Below are 17270 nucleotides of genomic sequence, written 5' to 3'. Positions count from 1 at the left end.
GAGGCATTTAATGATTGTTGGTTTAAATGATGATCTTTCCCTAAAAGTATACAGCACTGTGCATACATAGAAAACAACCGGTCATGAAAACAATGTATGTGATTGTCTATTTTATAAAACTGACAAGAGGACAAGTTTATATTGTTGCAGTTTTTTTTATTGATCAGCGACCTAGGATGTGTGATGGACTTTTTAGAGAAACAAATGTAATGTGTAATGGGCCACCTCTAAATGTTTTCCTCTAATGAAACAGAAATGTTCTGGCATATATATATATATATATATATAGAAAGGAAATATTACAGTCGGCAGTTTTAAGTATAGTAATATGCAACTTCCTTTGCAGCAGATCAAAATATATTGTTTGAGATTTGGTTAAATATATATATATATATATATATATATATATATATATATATATATATATATATATATATATACATACACATACATACATACATAGACTCAATTTTCTGTTCTTAAAGTGATGCACTTACATTAATTTATATTATTGTTGTATGACAGCCTTGGTTCAAGTTGTACAGTTCTTTCCAAGGTTGAAAAATGTATAGCCTATGGATAGTGTAATAGACATTATTCTAACAAACATTAATTCTGTTATTTCTATTTCTTTATACTCTAATAAGCAAGCCTGGTAATTCATGGCGATCACAGGGACAGTGCATTTCATTGTGAAAGTTACCAGATGGTCAGAAAGAGGTCTAAAAATTATTGAAGTAATCATACAATAAGTTTAGAATATGTGTAACATATGAACAACTTTGGTATTTGTTGGACCATACCATTTTCATTAGAAACGAAAGTTAAAAACAAGCTGTTTACATGACATGTTCGCTATCTGTAGTGATATATTTGGACCTCTTTGATACTGGATTTATCAAGCAAGACCAATAGTGTTTGTTAAATGGAATGCTTTTCACTATTTTTGCATGGATAGAAATTGCTTGTATATGCAAGGGCATGCTGTAAATACAATAATTTCTGGAAAAATGTACTGTACTGTCCAACCAACACTCTGTAATAAATAAAGCTAGCCACACATGGGATGTTCCATAAGCATGGTATGAGTGACAAGTGGCAAGTAAAAGGGCAGTGTCCAATTTGAAAAAAGAATTTCTTTAAACCACGTCTGGTGAGTGTCCATTTTTATGTAATCATGCACTGATGACATATTTATACAGGAAATTCATTGTTATCCTGCTTACCAGTAATAACTTGGTAGCACATAAGTATCACTAAAGAAAAAACACTTCATATTTTAAGAAAGTATCCAGAAAGTAAAAATACATACATTATATTAATTCTTATTACTGGTAGTATTTCTGTGAACTGAAACCTATGTATGGAATCTGATTTTATGTATTTCTAATAATTAGACCAGGACATTCATAACCTCTACTGCATATGCCACAGTATTTTTCTTGCATCATATGCCACGAGCATACGCTAGACTTACTTTGTGGCTAACTAACCTGGCACTACTGCAATATTTTTTTTGCTCATACTTCTCAATGTAACACAATGATGTCTATTTTATGCATCTTGCAATTGAAGCACAGTTACTCAAGCAAAATGTAAACAGAGAGCATAGTTTTTGTAGTAAGGAGAAAAAAGGAGGACACTGCCATTTTATTATTTGGTTACTGACAGATGCAGATACAAGTCTACATAACCCTAAAAGTTTATGGTTTGTTTTACAAAAAAAAATAAGTAAATACAAATTCTGATTGTTTTTAGCAGTATGAGAACAACATTTACTTGTATTTAACCATGCCAAAACACATGAAATGTTATGCCTATACATTATAGCAAATAGTTACTATGCAAAGAAAACATGGCTAAAACAATTCAGCTATTTCAAAGTACTATTGACTACATTTCGACAGCCAGACATTCTCCTCTGTCTAACATACTACTCTTTTACAAGTGTCAGGTGCATTCCATATGAGATGTATTGGAGAAAAGGGCATGTCAATGTGACTTTGCAGTATTCATTCACTTGAAAGGCAATGGAAGGATAATAGAACTGCTAGAAGCCCAACAGCAGTCGCTATTACAAGCCCTGAAATGAAATAAATAAATATAAACAAGGTGATTATTGGCAATGCATTTTTCTGAGAACTATTACTGGGAATATTTTAAATTACAAATGTGATTTACAATCTCTCTTGTACCACCTTAAATGTATCCACAGAGAAATAACATGATATTTCACTCCAAATGACCTAGCAATTAAGAGAATATAAAGTATGGCTTGATCACAAACATAAATTAGAAATTGATGGCCTGTAGTTATGGAATGTCACACACCTTTAATGCTACATATTAATAATGTCTAACAAAGCTGACAAGAGTGTTGATCTGTACTCTGTGCATGTTTGATGGATAACATAAAGACAAGTAAATGTAATGATGCAGTAATATTTTAAATTATTCTTACTTTTTAATATGAACATAAGATTAAATTAAGCTTTGAATTCTATGTGTCTGAATTCCTCTATTCCACTAGCCACCAATTCTGAAAAATATATATATATGTATTCCACAATATTAAAAAAGCATATTTAACACCTACCCATATTCTGATGTCCTCTGGAAGATACAATTTCTTTTTTCAATGTGTATGTTTGAGCGCTTGAATGGTTATCTGATTTATATGAATCATGTTGTTCTTTATCTATGAGAAAAAAATGACAGTGTAATTTAAAACAAGATACCAAAAATATATCAGTATGGTATAACACATTCTATCTGTAATAAAGTTTAAATTTGTTCCTCGAGTTTATAATTACTCTGTGTCAACAAATTTCTTCTGAATTCAGTATTTTTTTTTAAATTGTTATTTATTTGTAGCGGTGACTAGGGCCGAACTTGTACAGAACAGAATACTCCCCCCTTCCTCTGCTATCCCCAACTCCTCTCATGTTAGCAGTTGATATTGGAGCGATGGAGGGAAGTGAGGAGAGACATGGGGGCAAGAATGGGAGATGAGAGCCTTGAGTATGTATGAGACAAGATCCTCATCTCTCCTCTTGGAATGAAAGTACTTGTCTTTGAGTTAACTTTCCTAGGCACTGTACTATATGTTGCAGTGCAGATATAGCAGTGCCTGCTCACCACATCATGTTTCACCAATCATTTTACTAAACAAAAAAGTAATTTTCACGCCAACAGAGCTAGAGCTGTCAATATTTGCATAGTATGTTTTCACTTTACACAACAGATTGTGTTGTAGCAGCACCCTCTTTTGGCAAAATGAGTTTCCCCTCTTCCAATGTATTGCATTATAACAGAGCACTATAGGACAAATGTTGAATTGTGACAAGAGTTGAATTTCACTGTGTACAATGTATGGTACTTATATGATATCCTCTAGAAGTATGCAAATTATTTTTTGACTACAAAAATGTTCATTTCATGTGAAATTTGAAACTTTATCAAATTGTTAGATCACCACTACATGCTTCAACCATATATTTTTAAAAGGTTAAAGTTAGTGAAATATGATTTGATAATAGATGTAACCTCTCATACCTACTTATCACATGTGTATGACTGGCAGATTTTGGTTGACTATGACAAATAATAGTGTCCTAAAACAGACACTGTAGAATAAAACCTGCTCTTGATATAAGCCATCCGTAGGAAGCCTAATTTCAAGTGTTTTTGTTTAAACAATGTTGAGCAATAAATCAGCATGCAGACATTTTCTATTTGCTTGTGTGTAATGTTTATACTGTGTAAACTTGCACATTAATGTGCTATTTTTATACCAATTAAAATGGAAAAATGTCCCAGTTTGGTTACGTAACAAAGATGTCTGATGTTAGCATACATCACATTCAAACATTTCCTGGATTATACATTACGTGTATTAGGGTTGCCTATTAACTTTTCCTAATTTAAGCTGTGCAACATTCTGAAATTAACTGTTTGAGTGATAGCAGGTTTATATGGTATACTGTACTTTATCCATAAAGTTCCAAAAATACAGAAATGTTAAATTACAACTATTTTTTGCTTCTCAGAGTAAATGATATACATGCAAATATAACAACAGAGTGTTTTGTGCACCAGTCACTTTGAGGATGCCTACTAAACAATTTACTGAGGAGTCTGACTGTAGTGTGGGGAAAGATGTGGGTCAATTTTAAATACAATTTAGTATATTTCTTTTTTTTTTTTTAACTTAAAAGGTTTTTATTAAGTATTTAGCAAAAGAATATGTAACAAACATGGCAGTTACAACAGAGTACAGTGCATAATGTAACAATTTAGTATATTTTAAGAATGGTATTCCAAATTATAAAGAAAACATGAAGTCCAAGGATACATACTAATGAAACAAATGCTGTACATTAAAGTGCATTGAAGATCATGCCATTAAACCAAATAACTTTACAGTAGATGGACGGGTAACAAGGTAAATAAAATAGCAATGTTGTTGACATGTTTTGCTTTAAACTATTGTTTACAGTAGTCTATGAAGATGCCTCATGTGACGGGACCAGGCCACAATGCCAAGATAACATCTCTCACCGGCACGCAGAGTTACATGGACTATCACCCCAGGACCAGCTCTTAAATTTTGTCCAGTGGGGAGGGGGGAGTAAGATGGAAGGGACAGAAAGTGAGGGACAACTAGAAGCCCTGACAAATACTAATAGTGTAGAAGAGAATAATATCAGGACGGACTGGGTGCTATCTAAGAGCTGAGGTGGGGAAAGCCAAGGGTTACCCATTGTCTTCCACAGGACTGATCAGAACTTGTGGTAGGAACATAGCAAGGGAGCCACTGTGGAAGGCTGACTCAACTCCACTACCAAACCCTTGGTCCAGCACACACCAATGTTTAAGAAAGAGAGACCCAGGGGATGGAAAAACACAGTGGGAATTTGACCATGAATATAATTAGCCACGCTGGAGGGGATGGGTGGTGGATTTTCTGTGGATTGATTTACTGGAAGGTGCTGGGCTGACTGGTGTTGCGTTGCGTAATACCTGGAGCCCCACAATGCCGGCAGAGAGTTGGCCAAACGCCTGGGAACGGCAAGATACCGGGACTCCCTGAACCTCCTGCTGATAGACTCTTCTGCCTGTGGAACTGTTGCATGACTTAGGTGGCTGGGGAACTTTGCTGGGACTCCTCTTGACACTGGTGATCTGCTGACCTATTGTTTAAAGTATGCAGGCTTAAGCTCTGTTGTGTAACTGTAGAAAAAGTAAAGATAGCGTTGTATCTTTCATTCTCCTCCTTGCCTGTGTGATTCCTGAACCTAAAAGGACAGGGTAACTTAATGAACTTCGGTTCTAAAAACCCGGTATCCTCAAACCTTACATGACCCCTGTCTAACAATGTATAAATCATTTGGAGTTTTAATAAACCATTCATTGAGGATGCATTTAGGAAATTGAAAACATAACTAGACCATAACTATCATGCAATGTGTTTATTACTGTGAACTAGTGTTGCTACAATAGATGTAATGTGAAGAGAAAAAGACAAATAGAAAAGTGATACCCAAACCAAATTATCATAACAGCAAAATAATTGCATAGCACTTAAATCAATTATGTTTCAATACAACACCTGCTAGAGGCAATTATTTTACATGGCAAGAGAATCTAAAAAAAATATGTATATTGTATACAGAATAATGCTTTCACAGTAAAGTGCATTTAAAGGGACTTTAGACAAAAATAATAATAACAATAATAGCCAAAATAAATATTTTTTTTGCATTGCTTTTCTTAGCTACTTGAAGACTGAACAGTTTTTGCCCCTTCACAGATAGATCAAATTTCATATTTTCGATGTGTTGGTTCAAATGGACTCCTTTATCATTTTAGTCCACAAAAGCAAATTTTATATGGTTTTATTTGCAACAGATAAGCTTTCTTTAGGTAGCATATTAGATAAATACATGTTTATATTCTAGGCATTATATGGGGAAGAAAGCACAGAAAAAAATACACTTTCCATGATTCTTCCCATATTTAGTTTTACACAACTGCAAAACCCCCAGATATTCACCCTATAGTTTATGTGAATAGTTCTCTTGGTTCTAGAGATACCAAATATGTGTAATTTGTTCAAGTATTGACAGTTACAATGCCTAAGATCTAAAGTGTATATTTCGCTAGATGTAATCCCTGGCATTGCCCGGATTTAAATCTTCAAGTTAATATGTTATCAATGAGTTGGATGTAACTGTTAACATTTTAAAAATAATTAGCAGTTTATCAGCTCTCCAACACACCAATGATGTGGCTACCCAGTGTCATTTTTGTGTTTACAGTAAATGTCATTCAAATCCATCCAGTGGAAGGCCCAGAAGTTCCCTGGGTCAAAGTTCTGCCCAGCATACACATACGGGACGTCCGACCGGGACCTCAACCCCCTAATATGTCTTATGGGATCTAATGTTACCAGTCTGTGAAGTTTGTTATACTGTATATAACTGTATGTATGTACTGTATATAAATGTATGAAGCTGTTATACTGTAAACTATAGAGAAGACACTGTGGCCTATTTATAAAATGGTCACCTACTCCAGCAATAAGTGGAAGCTGTAATTTATACTTACTATATTGGGCTTTCAGTTAAAATAAAATTAAAAAAAGAATAGATACAATTTATTAAAAAAACAAAATTTTTTAAAAATAATTAAAAACTTTCATTCATTAAAAAAATGCTTTATTACAATAATAAAGCTTTTTCAAATTATATCATTCTGTTATGAGATGGCGATAATAGAACAGGTATTGTGTCAGTACAAGTACCACCACAATACTTGTTAAATAGGCACCACATGCAAACATTTGGAAACACCCCTCTTAAAATCTTGTGTTTGGCCATACTTTTATGGCAGTCCACCAATGCACTAGGGTACAATCTGTGGGGGAGGGGGGGGGGGTTAAGAAGGGGTGAAAAAGGATTCTGAAAGACAAATACTGGGGGGCTGGCATAGTTTGGGTGTGGGTAGGGGGCAGGAGCAGGCTGGGGATGGGGGGCATCTGACCACGGGGCCCTGTCCCAGAGTGGACTACCTTGGGCTGAGTCACTGGGCCACCTGCTTTGTTTTCCTTTAAAATGTGCCTAATAGGCTGCTGAGTCCAGTCTTGTCCCCGGGCTAAAATTTGCCAGCCCTCCCCTGGTAGAGTATCTGGTGTGACCGTCATTCTGGGAGACATTCACACATTTTCACCGGAGTGCAATACAGAAGTCACGATGCAATATTTATTATGGGTAAAGGGTTGGGTAAAAAAATAAACTAAAAAAACACCCAACTTTTTATTAATGTGATTTTTTTTTAATTACTTAAAATTTTCTTTTTTGGATTTTGAGGAGACCCAATTGTGAATAGAGTTCTAATGGATCTCCTCTGCACACAGACATTATTTCCTCCAGTGTTAGGTTCATGTAATAACAGCTGACTTGACAACCACTGATATAGGGAATTCCTGATGATGTGCTTTGACATTTAGCACGCTGTGTTTACTTTCAATGCAATGTGTTGGTAATCAAAGTGGACCTTTGGGCTGACATAAGTGGTCTCTCAGTAAGGACATGTCAGAGTTAGTCACAGAGTAAATGGACTGTGACCGGTCAGGTGCAGGTTAATGATTAATAATGCAATGATTCTAAATTTATATAGGAATAATAATGAGTTGTATTCTTATTGAAGTCTATATACAAGGAAGCTTATATGACTGGGTAGTCCACTCTGACATGCAGAACTATGTCAGTGTCAATACAAACAAATGTTTTAAAAAAATAGATTTGAAGAGAAACACAAATGCTTGAGGTTACACAAAGTTTACATTATAGCTCACCACATATATTATTTGCAGAAGGGAGATGAACATACATTTGTCCCTTTTGAGGCTAATTTTTGGAACAACTAGTGAACCTAGAATGTTATCTGACTTGTAACTAAACATTTCCACATTAAACGCTTAGTTTACATTTCAAATTAAATCACATTTTGAAAAATAACATTCTGGCAGCTGTGTTATACCAATTTATACATAAACCACAGACACGCAAATACTTATTTCTAGGAGGTTTAACACATCACGCACATAAAAGTTACAATTTTGATACTATGTTAATCCAAAACAGCCAATAAGAACAAACAGGATGTGGTTTGTTCATGTGTGAGCTTAGCAAACTTGCTTGGCTGCAGAATACAGTTATTGATTTTCCATCATTCCAACAATATTTGTACATAGCTGTGGATAAAGTTGGTCTTATATACATAACGGATACGAAAAATCACAGATACATAGCTAGCATTGCAAAAAGACACAGGCCCCTTCGAGGTTGGAAAAGTGGCAAGCACCATAGCAAAATTTGGCTTGGGGTCCAGTGATGCTGCTCTAGCTTCCAGTTCCTCCTGTTCTGCTATGACCTCAGAGGGATAGTGTGATCCTGCATTGCTGCGCTACGCATACTTCTATGCCCTGTAGCAGCTACACCCCTATAGTTCCGCCACTGGATCCATCAAGTTCAAACTGTTATGAATTCCAGTTTTGCTGATTCAGGGGAATGCACTGTCTCTCTTCCCCTTCAAACTTGAAGCTGTACTTTATATAGCTTCACAGAATTAGTACCTCCACTTCAAAAAATACTGTTCCGAGTCTAACTACCTCCTCACTAATGCGAGGATGGTGACAAATCAGCAGGCCGATTATCATGTGGCTTTCCTAACATGACATTGGTGATGGGACTGATTATTTTCTGGACCTTAGCCATAACAGGAGAAGTTGGAAACACATTTCAGCTGAAAGATAAAGATTCAATTCAAATAATATTTATTTATTATTTTTATCAATTTACCTGTCTGTTAATAGCCAACTTGTTGTAATATTGTTTGTTCTGAACTGTAAAACAGTGTCCCACTAAAAGGATAGGACGAGACCTGATCTTCACCAGTTTAGAGCTGGGACAAAATCAGTGCAAATGGCTGTGAGTTTCTCTGTACAGCCAGGAACACACTTAAAAATCACCATCTCCACTCCTTTATCTTATTTCGATACACTAGCTCCCAAATTATTCTATTTTTGCTTTGCTCCACAAAACAAGGCAGGATCAGAGTGACTACACTTAGTAGGTAATTAGACATAGGTCACAATATTAAGTAGGTGTTAGTAGGTTGGGATACATTACTAAGACACCTCCCAAGGCCAAATATATTCTCAGTCTGCCACTGGTTATTGGTTAGAATTTTTTTTACTTATAATTTGAGGCTACTCAGTAACCATCTGAATCTGCTGGTCAACAAATAAAGGTTAGGATTTTACAGACTTTTGTTGTGGATTTAGGCACAGTGTGACAGCCAGGCTTACTGCCTTATTTACATAAAAATGCAGCAATGTCTGTGTTATCTTGAGCAAAAGATTGCATTATGATGCAGACATACGAGGTATGTCTATTAAATAACGAGACTGATTAAATAACTCACCTTTATTTGTTGGTATTACAAATTTAATGTTTGTCCCCTTCAATATACTCGCCATTTTCACTAATACATCGCTGTAGTCTTGTTTTCCACTGGTCGAAGGCATGGAGCAAATCAATTTCTGTCACTTGTTTCAACATATCTGTCGTTTTCTTCTTTACAGCATCAACTGACTCAAAATGTGTCCCTTTAATCACTGATTTAACTTTTGGAAAAAGATAAAAATCGCAAGGTGCTACATCGGGCGAATATGAAGGATGTTCAAGTGTAGTAATGTGTTTGTCGGTCAAAAACTGCTTCACAGAAAGTGCTGTGTGAGCAGGCGCATTGTTCTGGTGAAGAAAGAAACCATTTTTCCACAGTTACGGCCACTTCTATCTGACTCTTTCTGTCAGCTTTTGCAAAACTTCCTTATAATAATGCTGATTAACTTTTGTGCCTTCTGGAACCCATTCTTCCAAAATTACACCCTTGATATCGAAAAAAACAATGAGCATTGCTTTGAATTTTGACTTGCTTTGACGAGCTTTTTTCATTCTTGGTGATGACGGTGTTTTCCAGTGCATTGATTGTCTTTTGGTTTCAGGATCGTACTGGAAGATCCAGGTCTCATCACAAGTAACTACTTTATGAAACAGGTTTGGATCTGTGTCAAGTTGCTGCAGAATGTCAACACAACATTCCTTCCGACGTTCTTTTTGCTCTGGTGTGAGAACCCTTGGGACCATCTTTGCACAAACTTTCTTCATGTTAAGATCCTCACGCAATATTTTTCAGACGGTGTCTTTGTCAATGTTCACAGATTCAGCTATCATTCGAACACTGAGTCAGCGGTCTTTTCAAACAATCTGACTGATTTTTTTCTACATTTTCTTCGGTTCTTGAAGAGCAAGGTCGCCCAGGGCGTTCATCATCTTCGACATTCTCACGTCCCTCGCTAAATCTTTTGTGACACTCAAACACACGCACGAGACAGGCAGTCATTCCCATAGGCCGTAGTAAGCATTTCAAAACATTCTGTTGGTGTTTTATGCAATTTTAATAAAAATTTAAAATTGACATGTTGTTCAAATTTTGAACTTAACATTTTTTCGGCACTCTACAGAAAACACAACCAAACTAAATGGCTACTCACAATCAACTGAATGTCATACAGTGTTGCAGCTTGTCATGCAGGTTCAGATCAGTTCAAGGTAACTACGTATGCAGTTATAACCGGTTATGACTGCTTTGTTTAACTAGGTGGAATCACAGTCTCGTTATTTAATAGACATACCTGATATATGAGGGAAAATCAAGAAAAAGTAGTGGTATGAGGACAAGCATAACATCGAAGGGCGGAGAGACGCCAATAATGAAAATTGCCAATATGAGCCATGAATATAAATACATTATTCAGCATTATACTGACATTCTACTGCAGCTGTTAAAACAGTTCAGTATTACCTCCACACTCCATTCCAAACAGCTAAAGATTGATCCACATCTTTAGTACAGTATCCTAATGAGAGCTGATGAATGACAAAAAGCTGAAACTATTTGAGCTATTGTGATATCACTGACCCGGCCCCTATGTCTAAATATGACATTATACAGACTACTAATTCTGCGGAGAAAGTCTGCAAAATTGTCAGTCGCTTTCTGCTTGTTTAGCGAGAAAAGCACCTCCCTCCTAACATAGCGATCTGCTGTAGACAAGTGAAAGAGAGCATCATGGCCATATTTAGTTAAGCATATACAAATAGTGCAGAAACTATCATTCTGTATATCGCAGCTAAACACACAACATGCGCATAGTGATGGGACCCGGCGAAGGATCCAATGAAGCCTCTCCGGCCGCACTGGACCCCATATAAAAGGTAAGGTAAATTTTAATTTTAAGTTTTTATTTTTGCTGCTTGTTAAATTGACTTAGATTGCATCCCCCAGAGACGTCCTTATCGAAGGGCTGCAATAACAATTGTCCAGAGAAAAAGGTTGTTTTTTTGGCACATCGTAGTTTCTAAAAAAGATTCTTATTTAAAGTCCACTAAATAAAAAAACTGAAATATGTAAAAAGTTAAAAAAAAACAAAAACCCCAAATATATAAATAAATATATACTGTAGCTGTAATACATACAACAAAAATACCCATATATTAAAAAACACTTCGATAAACTTTTTAAAACAAATAAACTATGTTAGATCTGACAAAACAAATCCCCAAACATGAAACTGGGTCATGAGGAATGGGAGAAACTCTGTGGTTATGAAGCGGTTAATGGCTGTTTTTCCAATAGCGATAAATAGGAAAAAAAACAGGAAAAAAAACTCAGGAATGTATGACATCACTGGCAGAACACATACAACATAATAAAATTAAAGAATCACTTTGCTTTCACATTTGTTGTGGAATCAGGCATTCGGGGCTAGATAGTCATTGTGTAAGACCAAAGACTGAAGCTATATGTGGTACTCAGGTACTCCCAGCAAAACAAGCAGGAAGACAAAATTATAATAAGTCATGAACCTAAAGGTTACTAAAATAATTATTTTATATAATATGTTGACAAATGATTATGTTCATTATTACTGAAGCATTGAAATTAGATCTAAATTTGTGCAGAAGTAGTGTGTTCTGGCTTGTGCTCCTTCTCATGCTCACCCACTAGTGGAAAATTACAGACACAGATATGTCCAAAAGAAAACAAAGCTGTGGTTAGCAGTGGTTGGCATTTTTACAAACAAGACAGCAGTGGAAAAAACACCAATGTTTCTTTATTTTAATTACATTTGTTGTTGTTACATACCATATAGGTCTTTAATTCCTTTTTCCTCTGGAAAATCTAAAGCATCATATTTCACTTCTTGATCCAACATCTCAAGGAAATGATTCTTCAAATCTTCTTCTGTTTCATCTCCAAAAACATAGTCACAAAGCATTGTGCTTGAGCCAGGGATGGGAATAAACACACGTTGGGGAAGTAGACGTAACGTCTCAGACTCTTTAAAAAAAAGTTTTTGGTAACAACAAATTTCAATAATTTACAATATGTAGGAATAATGTGAATCTACTTAAAGCATAATGTGCGTCTTAATTATAGTGCCAATTGCTTACCGCACTTGGATCCATTAAGGATGATATCTTCAAACAGTATTTCAAAACGGTCTGATATGGTATTAAGAATATCTCTTTTTATAGCCTATGAAAAGACCCAAAATGTGAATTGATATTGATTTACTTTCGATAAAAAATACATTTACCTTCAACTAAAAAAATACATATCAACCATGTTACATTTCAGTACATTAATTGTATATTATAATTTGCAACTATTTGTACACTCTGTGTACCTAGAAGCAACACAATTCATACCCAAAATGTTGAATAAAAACCATCACCTAAATATTCTTAATATATAAGTCTGAGATTTGTAATTTAGATTACTATATAAATCTGTATATTTGTGATTAAATCTATACATTTGTTATTACACTTTGCCTCTTTAGAATGTTGAATTTATTCATTGATACAAGGGAGAATATACAACTATGAATATGCAGCTTGAAGAGATGCAAATCAAAATGAAACAAAAAACCTATTATTATTATTACCCTTTATTTGTTAGGTGCCACAAAAGTTCCGCAGCGCCATACACAGCACAAACAGTAGACTATACAGGGTGAAACATTACAAACAATAAACAAAGAATACCAAAACTTCAGAAACCCCAGGCAGGCTACTGCAGTAAAGACGGAGCAGAAGAACAGGTATGGAGACAAGAGTGAAGAGGGCCCTGCTCAAACGAGCTTACATCCTAAGGGAAGGGTAAACAAAACTCAGGCACAAAGGGAGCCAGTTGAAGTAAGTGGGGAGAGAACAGGGGGGCCGGGAAGAGAGAGGGGAGAACGAGCGGAGGAGATGTGGGGGTCAGGTAGAAAGGTTGGTAAGCTTGAGGAACAGGTGAGTTTTAAGTGCCCGTTTGAAGGAGCACAGATTAGGAGAGAGACGGATTAGTTTGGATAGGTGTTATACTGCCGCTCTGCTGCGCTTTCCTATGCTGCTCAGACAGCAAGTAAACACACTTCATTTCTACATGGGCTTATAGGGAGCTCAGATAGTATTCCGAGGAGATTGTGCAGTCAGATTAGCATGAAGCTATTAACATTCTCAATAATGGGCAAGGAGGAACAAATAGTACCAATGTGCCAAGACATGAGAATACTTAAATTCAAATATATTTGTTACTTTAAATGCACTTGTATATGGAAAATACAATTCAAGCAATCAAGATTATCATTACACACTCTAGCTGTTGGAGTGACTGAGGAACCCACAACTTACCTGCATAGCATCTTTCACTTTTGGTTTGTTGTTGCAAACATATCCTCTACATTTTACAACTCCATGAATGGTTAGAGAGGACTTGACAACCTGAACAACTGCTGTGGAACGATTGAAAGTATTCTGAAATTATAAAGTCACATATACAATAATTAAGAAACTATTTAAATAGAACCAAAACACATACACAAAAGAGAATGTTACACAATAAAGTCCAAAAAATGTCAAACTTATGGTCAACAACTGAACTTCTACTGTATTCCATATGGGGGACACTGCTACCATGGGTTGTAGTGGGGAGTGAGGGAGTTGGCACTTAACTAGTTTAACTTGTTACTTGTGACCTGACAGACCCCTCCCCTCTGCAACACCCATGTAGCTCCTCAGTGTAATTCTAATGCCCCAAAGACGGGGAGAAAAACAACTAAATACCAAACAGCAGAAGAGCAGAAGGGAGGGAACGCAGTGTCCCCCTGATGGAATCAGAGAAAAGGATTTATCGTGAGTATAAAAATACCATTTTCTGGGGGACACTGCTACCATGGGGACTTACAAAAGCAGCACCCATAAGGGAGGGACCGCTCTGATTGCCTGGCCTGTAAAACACTATGGACAAAGCTAGCGTCAGAAGATGCAAACACATTGAACTGGTAAAATATAGTACATGTGTGCACCGAGGACCAGGTGGCCGCTCGGCACAGCTGCTCCGCCGAGACCCCATTTTGCGCGGCCCAAGCAGCTCCAGCTGACTGGGTGGAATGGGCAGTAATGCGAGTGGGCACAGATCGGTTGGCACTGATGTAAGCATACTTAATAGTTGAAATAAGACATCTGGAATGCTCTGTGTAGAAGCAGGCCATCCCCGTTTATGGGGATAATATAGTACAAACAGACAATATGAACGTCTAATGCTTGCAGTCCGATTAACATATATGCGTAATGCCCTGACGGCATCCAAAAGCTCCGTCTGGTTATCTCCGTAAGGAGTAGACGGTTCTTGAAAAACTAGAAGTACAATTTCCTGGTTTAAGTGAAACCCCGATACCACCTTAGGTTGAAAAGACGGACCAGTACGGAGGACCGCCCTATCATCATGGAAAACCCGATATAGTTCCCTGCATGAAAGAGCCCAAAGTTCCGATACTTGCCAGCAGAAAAACCACCTTCCATGTTAATAATTTCAGATCCGTTTACTGTAAAGGCTCAAAAGGAGGAAACTTAAGCATTGAAAGTACCAAATTAAGATCCCATGGAGCAGTGGGTGGTACGTAGGGAGGCTGAATGTGCAACATCCCCTGAAGAAAAGTCCTTATGTCTGGCATGTCTGCCAACCGCAACTGAAAATAGACTGATAAGGCCAACATCTGAACATTTAAGGAACTCAACCAGAGACCCATTTCAAGACCATGCTGTAGAAAAGCCATAAGACAAGGAAGATTAAAAGTCGCAGTATGGCGGTTTCTACTCTCACAACAACGAATGTAGGTTCGCCAAATCCTGTGATAGATACGGGCAGATACAGGTTTCCTAGCACGCAAAAGAGGTAACCAAAACCCCGGACTGACCACCATGGACAGAATGTTTGCAAACCAGACCCTGAGCGGCCATCCGGGCGCCACTAGTATTACTGGCAGACCTCCCTGTCTGACTCTCTTGAGAACGCGTGGAAGAACTGGGATTGGGGGAAACAAGTATCCCAACCTGAACTCCAAGCGCACTGTTATGACATCTACATCCTCCGCCACGGGGTCCCTGGCCCTTGAGCAAAACCTGGGAACTTGACGGTTGTGTCTCAAAGTCATTAGGTCCAGATCCGGAAGACCCCACCTGCGAACAAGCATTTGGAAGACCTCGGATGGAGAGACCATTCTCCTGGCAAAACTGCGTGTCGACTTAGGAAGTCTGCTTCCCAGTTTAGCACGTCTGGGATGAATACCGCAGAAAGCGCGGGAACTAACAGTTCCGCCCATTCCAGGATCTGAGTAGCGCCCTGCCACTTTTGGTTCCCCCGTTTGTTGACGTATGCCACTGCTGTGGCATTGTCGGATTGGAGGCGAACTGGAATAACCTGAAGAAGAGCCTGAGTCCCCCTCAGTGCCATTAACATAGTCTTCAACTCCAGAATGTTTATTGGAAGCGCAGCTTTTGCTTGTGACCAGAGGCCCTGAAGGCGAAGATGAAGGGCCACCACCCCCTTGCCCTGAAGACAATTATCCAGGAAACTGGAGTGAACGACCTGCCGACAATCAAATGGTACCGAATTCTCCACCAGTGAAGGGACGACTGGATCTCCTGAGACAGACCGACTGGCTGGGAGTCCAATCTGAGGTGAATCCCTGACCACTTCGATAGAAGATCCCACTGAAACTGTCTGGAGTGGAATCTTCTGTAAGGGATAGTCTCGAATGTCGAGACCATCTTCCCTAGGAGCTTCATCCAGAGGAGCATTGAGGTAATGTGTTGAGAAAAGACCTGGGTCGTCAAGATCTGATTGGATCGAGGTTTGTATTCAAGAAGGTACACTTTCTGTTCTCTGGTGTCCATGATGAGACCCAAAAATGTCATCCTTTGGCAAGGGATTAACTGAGACTTGTTTACATTTAAGATCCATCCGTGAGACTCTAACACCCTGATTGCGAGATCCAGATGTTGACTCAAGAGATGTGCGGATGCCGCCTTGAAGAGAAGATCGTCCAGGTAGGGCACTATTCTGACCCCTCTGGAATGAAGACAACTGGCCATCACTGACATGACCTTTGTGACGCGGTGCCTGACCCACTTTCCTGATCATGTAGCCCCTTGTCATAATCCCCTGAATTTATTGATCTGGGGAGGACGCTATCCACTGTTCCCTGAATAACTATAGACGCCCTCCTACTCCCGCGGCCATGAGGAGAGGAGGAAGCGAGTCAGGCTGCAGGTATATTTACTGGAGGGAACGAGCTCCATCCCTCCAGTCACCTGAGAAATTATATTATCCAGCTCAGGGCCAAACAGTACTGATCCCGAATATGGAAGGGCCTCAAGGAAACGCTTTGACTCTACATCGGCTTCCCAGGATCTAAGCCAGAGGGTTCGTCTTACTGCTACTGCTGAGCCAGAGGCAGCGGAAAACATTGAGGCTGCATTTTGAGTCGCCTCATATAAATAGCATAATGCCTCTTTAAAGTGCAGCGTAAGGGAAGAAGGTCGGAATCCTGAAATGCTGCCACGAGCTGGTCAGCTCAGGACTCCATGACTCTGGCAACCCATACCAATGACAGGGGCGGTTCTAGAAAAATGCTGTACCCGGGGCGATTTAGGGGGGGGGGCGATTTAGGCCCCGCCCCTTTCTAACATCTGACTGTGTTTAAAACACAATCAGAGCAGCCGGGCAGCACACTGTCCCTGCCTGTCATGGCTGGACTGACCTGCACATACTGTGCAGCCGTCGGCAGCAAGTGTCTGTGATCGCCTCCC

The 17270-nt window shown here is 38.2% G+C and overlaps 1 protein-coding gene across 1 annotated transcript in view; it reads right to left on the bottom strand.

Moving 5' to 3' along the window:
• Window positions 1-1621: 1621 nt before the first annotated feature.
• ODR4 (odr-4 GPCR localization factor homolog) overlaps window positions 1622-17270 on the bottom strand; it is a 90782-nt gene continuing 75133 nt past the window's right edge. The window contains exons 10-14 of the mRNA XM_075182678.1: window positions 13812-13934; window positions 12585-12669; window positions 12277-12471; window positions 2597-2698; window positions 1622-2083 (exon numbers count right to left, since the gene is read on the bottom strand). Coding sequence (XP_075038779.1) covers window positions 2013-2083; window positions 2597-2698; window positions 12277-12471; window positions 12585-12669; window positions 13812-13934 — 576 coding nt within the window. The 3' untranslated portion in view covers window positions 1622-2012. The remainder of the gene's footprint in view (window positions 2084-2596; window positions 2699-12276; window positions 12472-12584; window positions 12670-13811; window positions 13935-17270) is intronic.

Source organism: Mixophyes fleayi, chromosome 8 (assembly GCF_038048845.1).
Source record: "Mixophyes fleayi isolate aMixFle1 chromosome 8, aMixFle1.hap1, whole genome shotgun sequence".
NCBI lineage: Eukaryota > Metazoa > Chordata > Amphibia > Anura > Limnodynastidae > Mixophyes > Mixophyes fleayi.
Note: the sequence above shows the minus strand (reverse complement) of the source record. Positions and strands in the feature narration are given on the sequence as shown.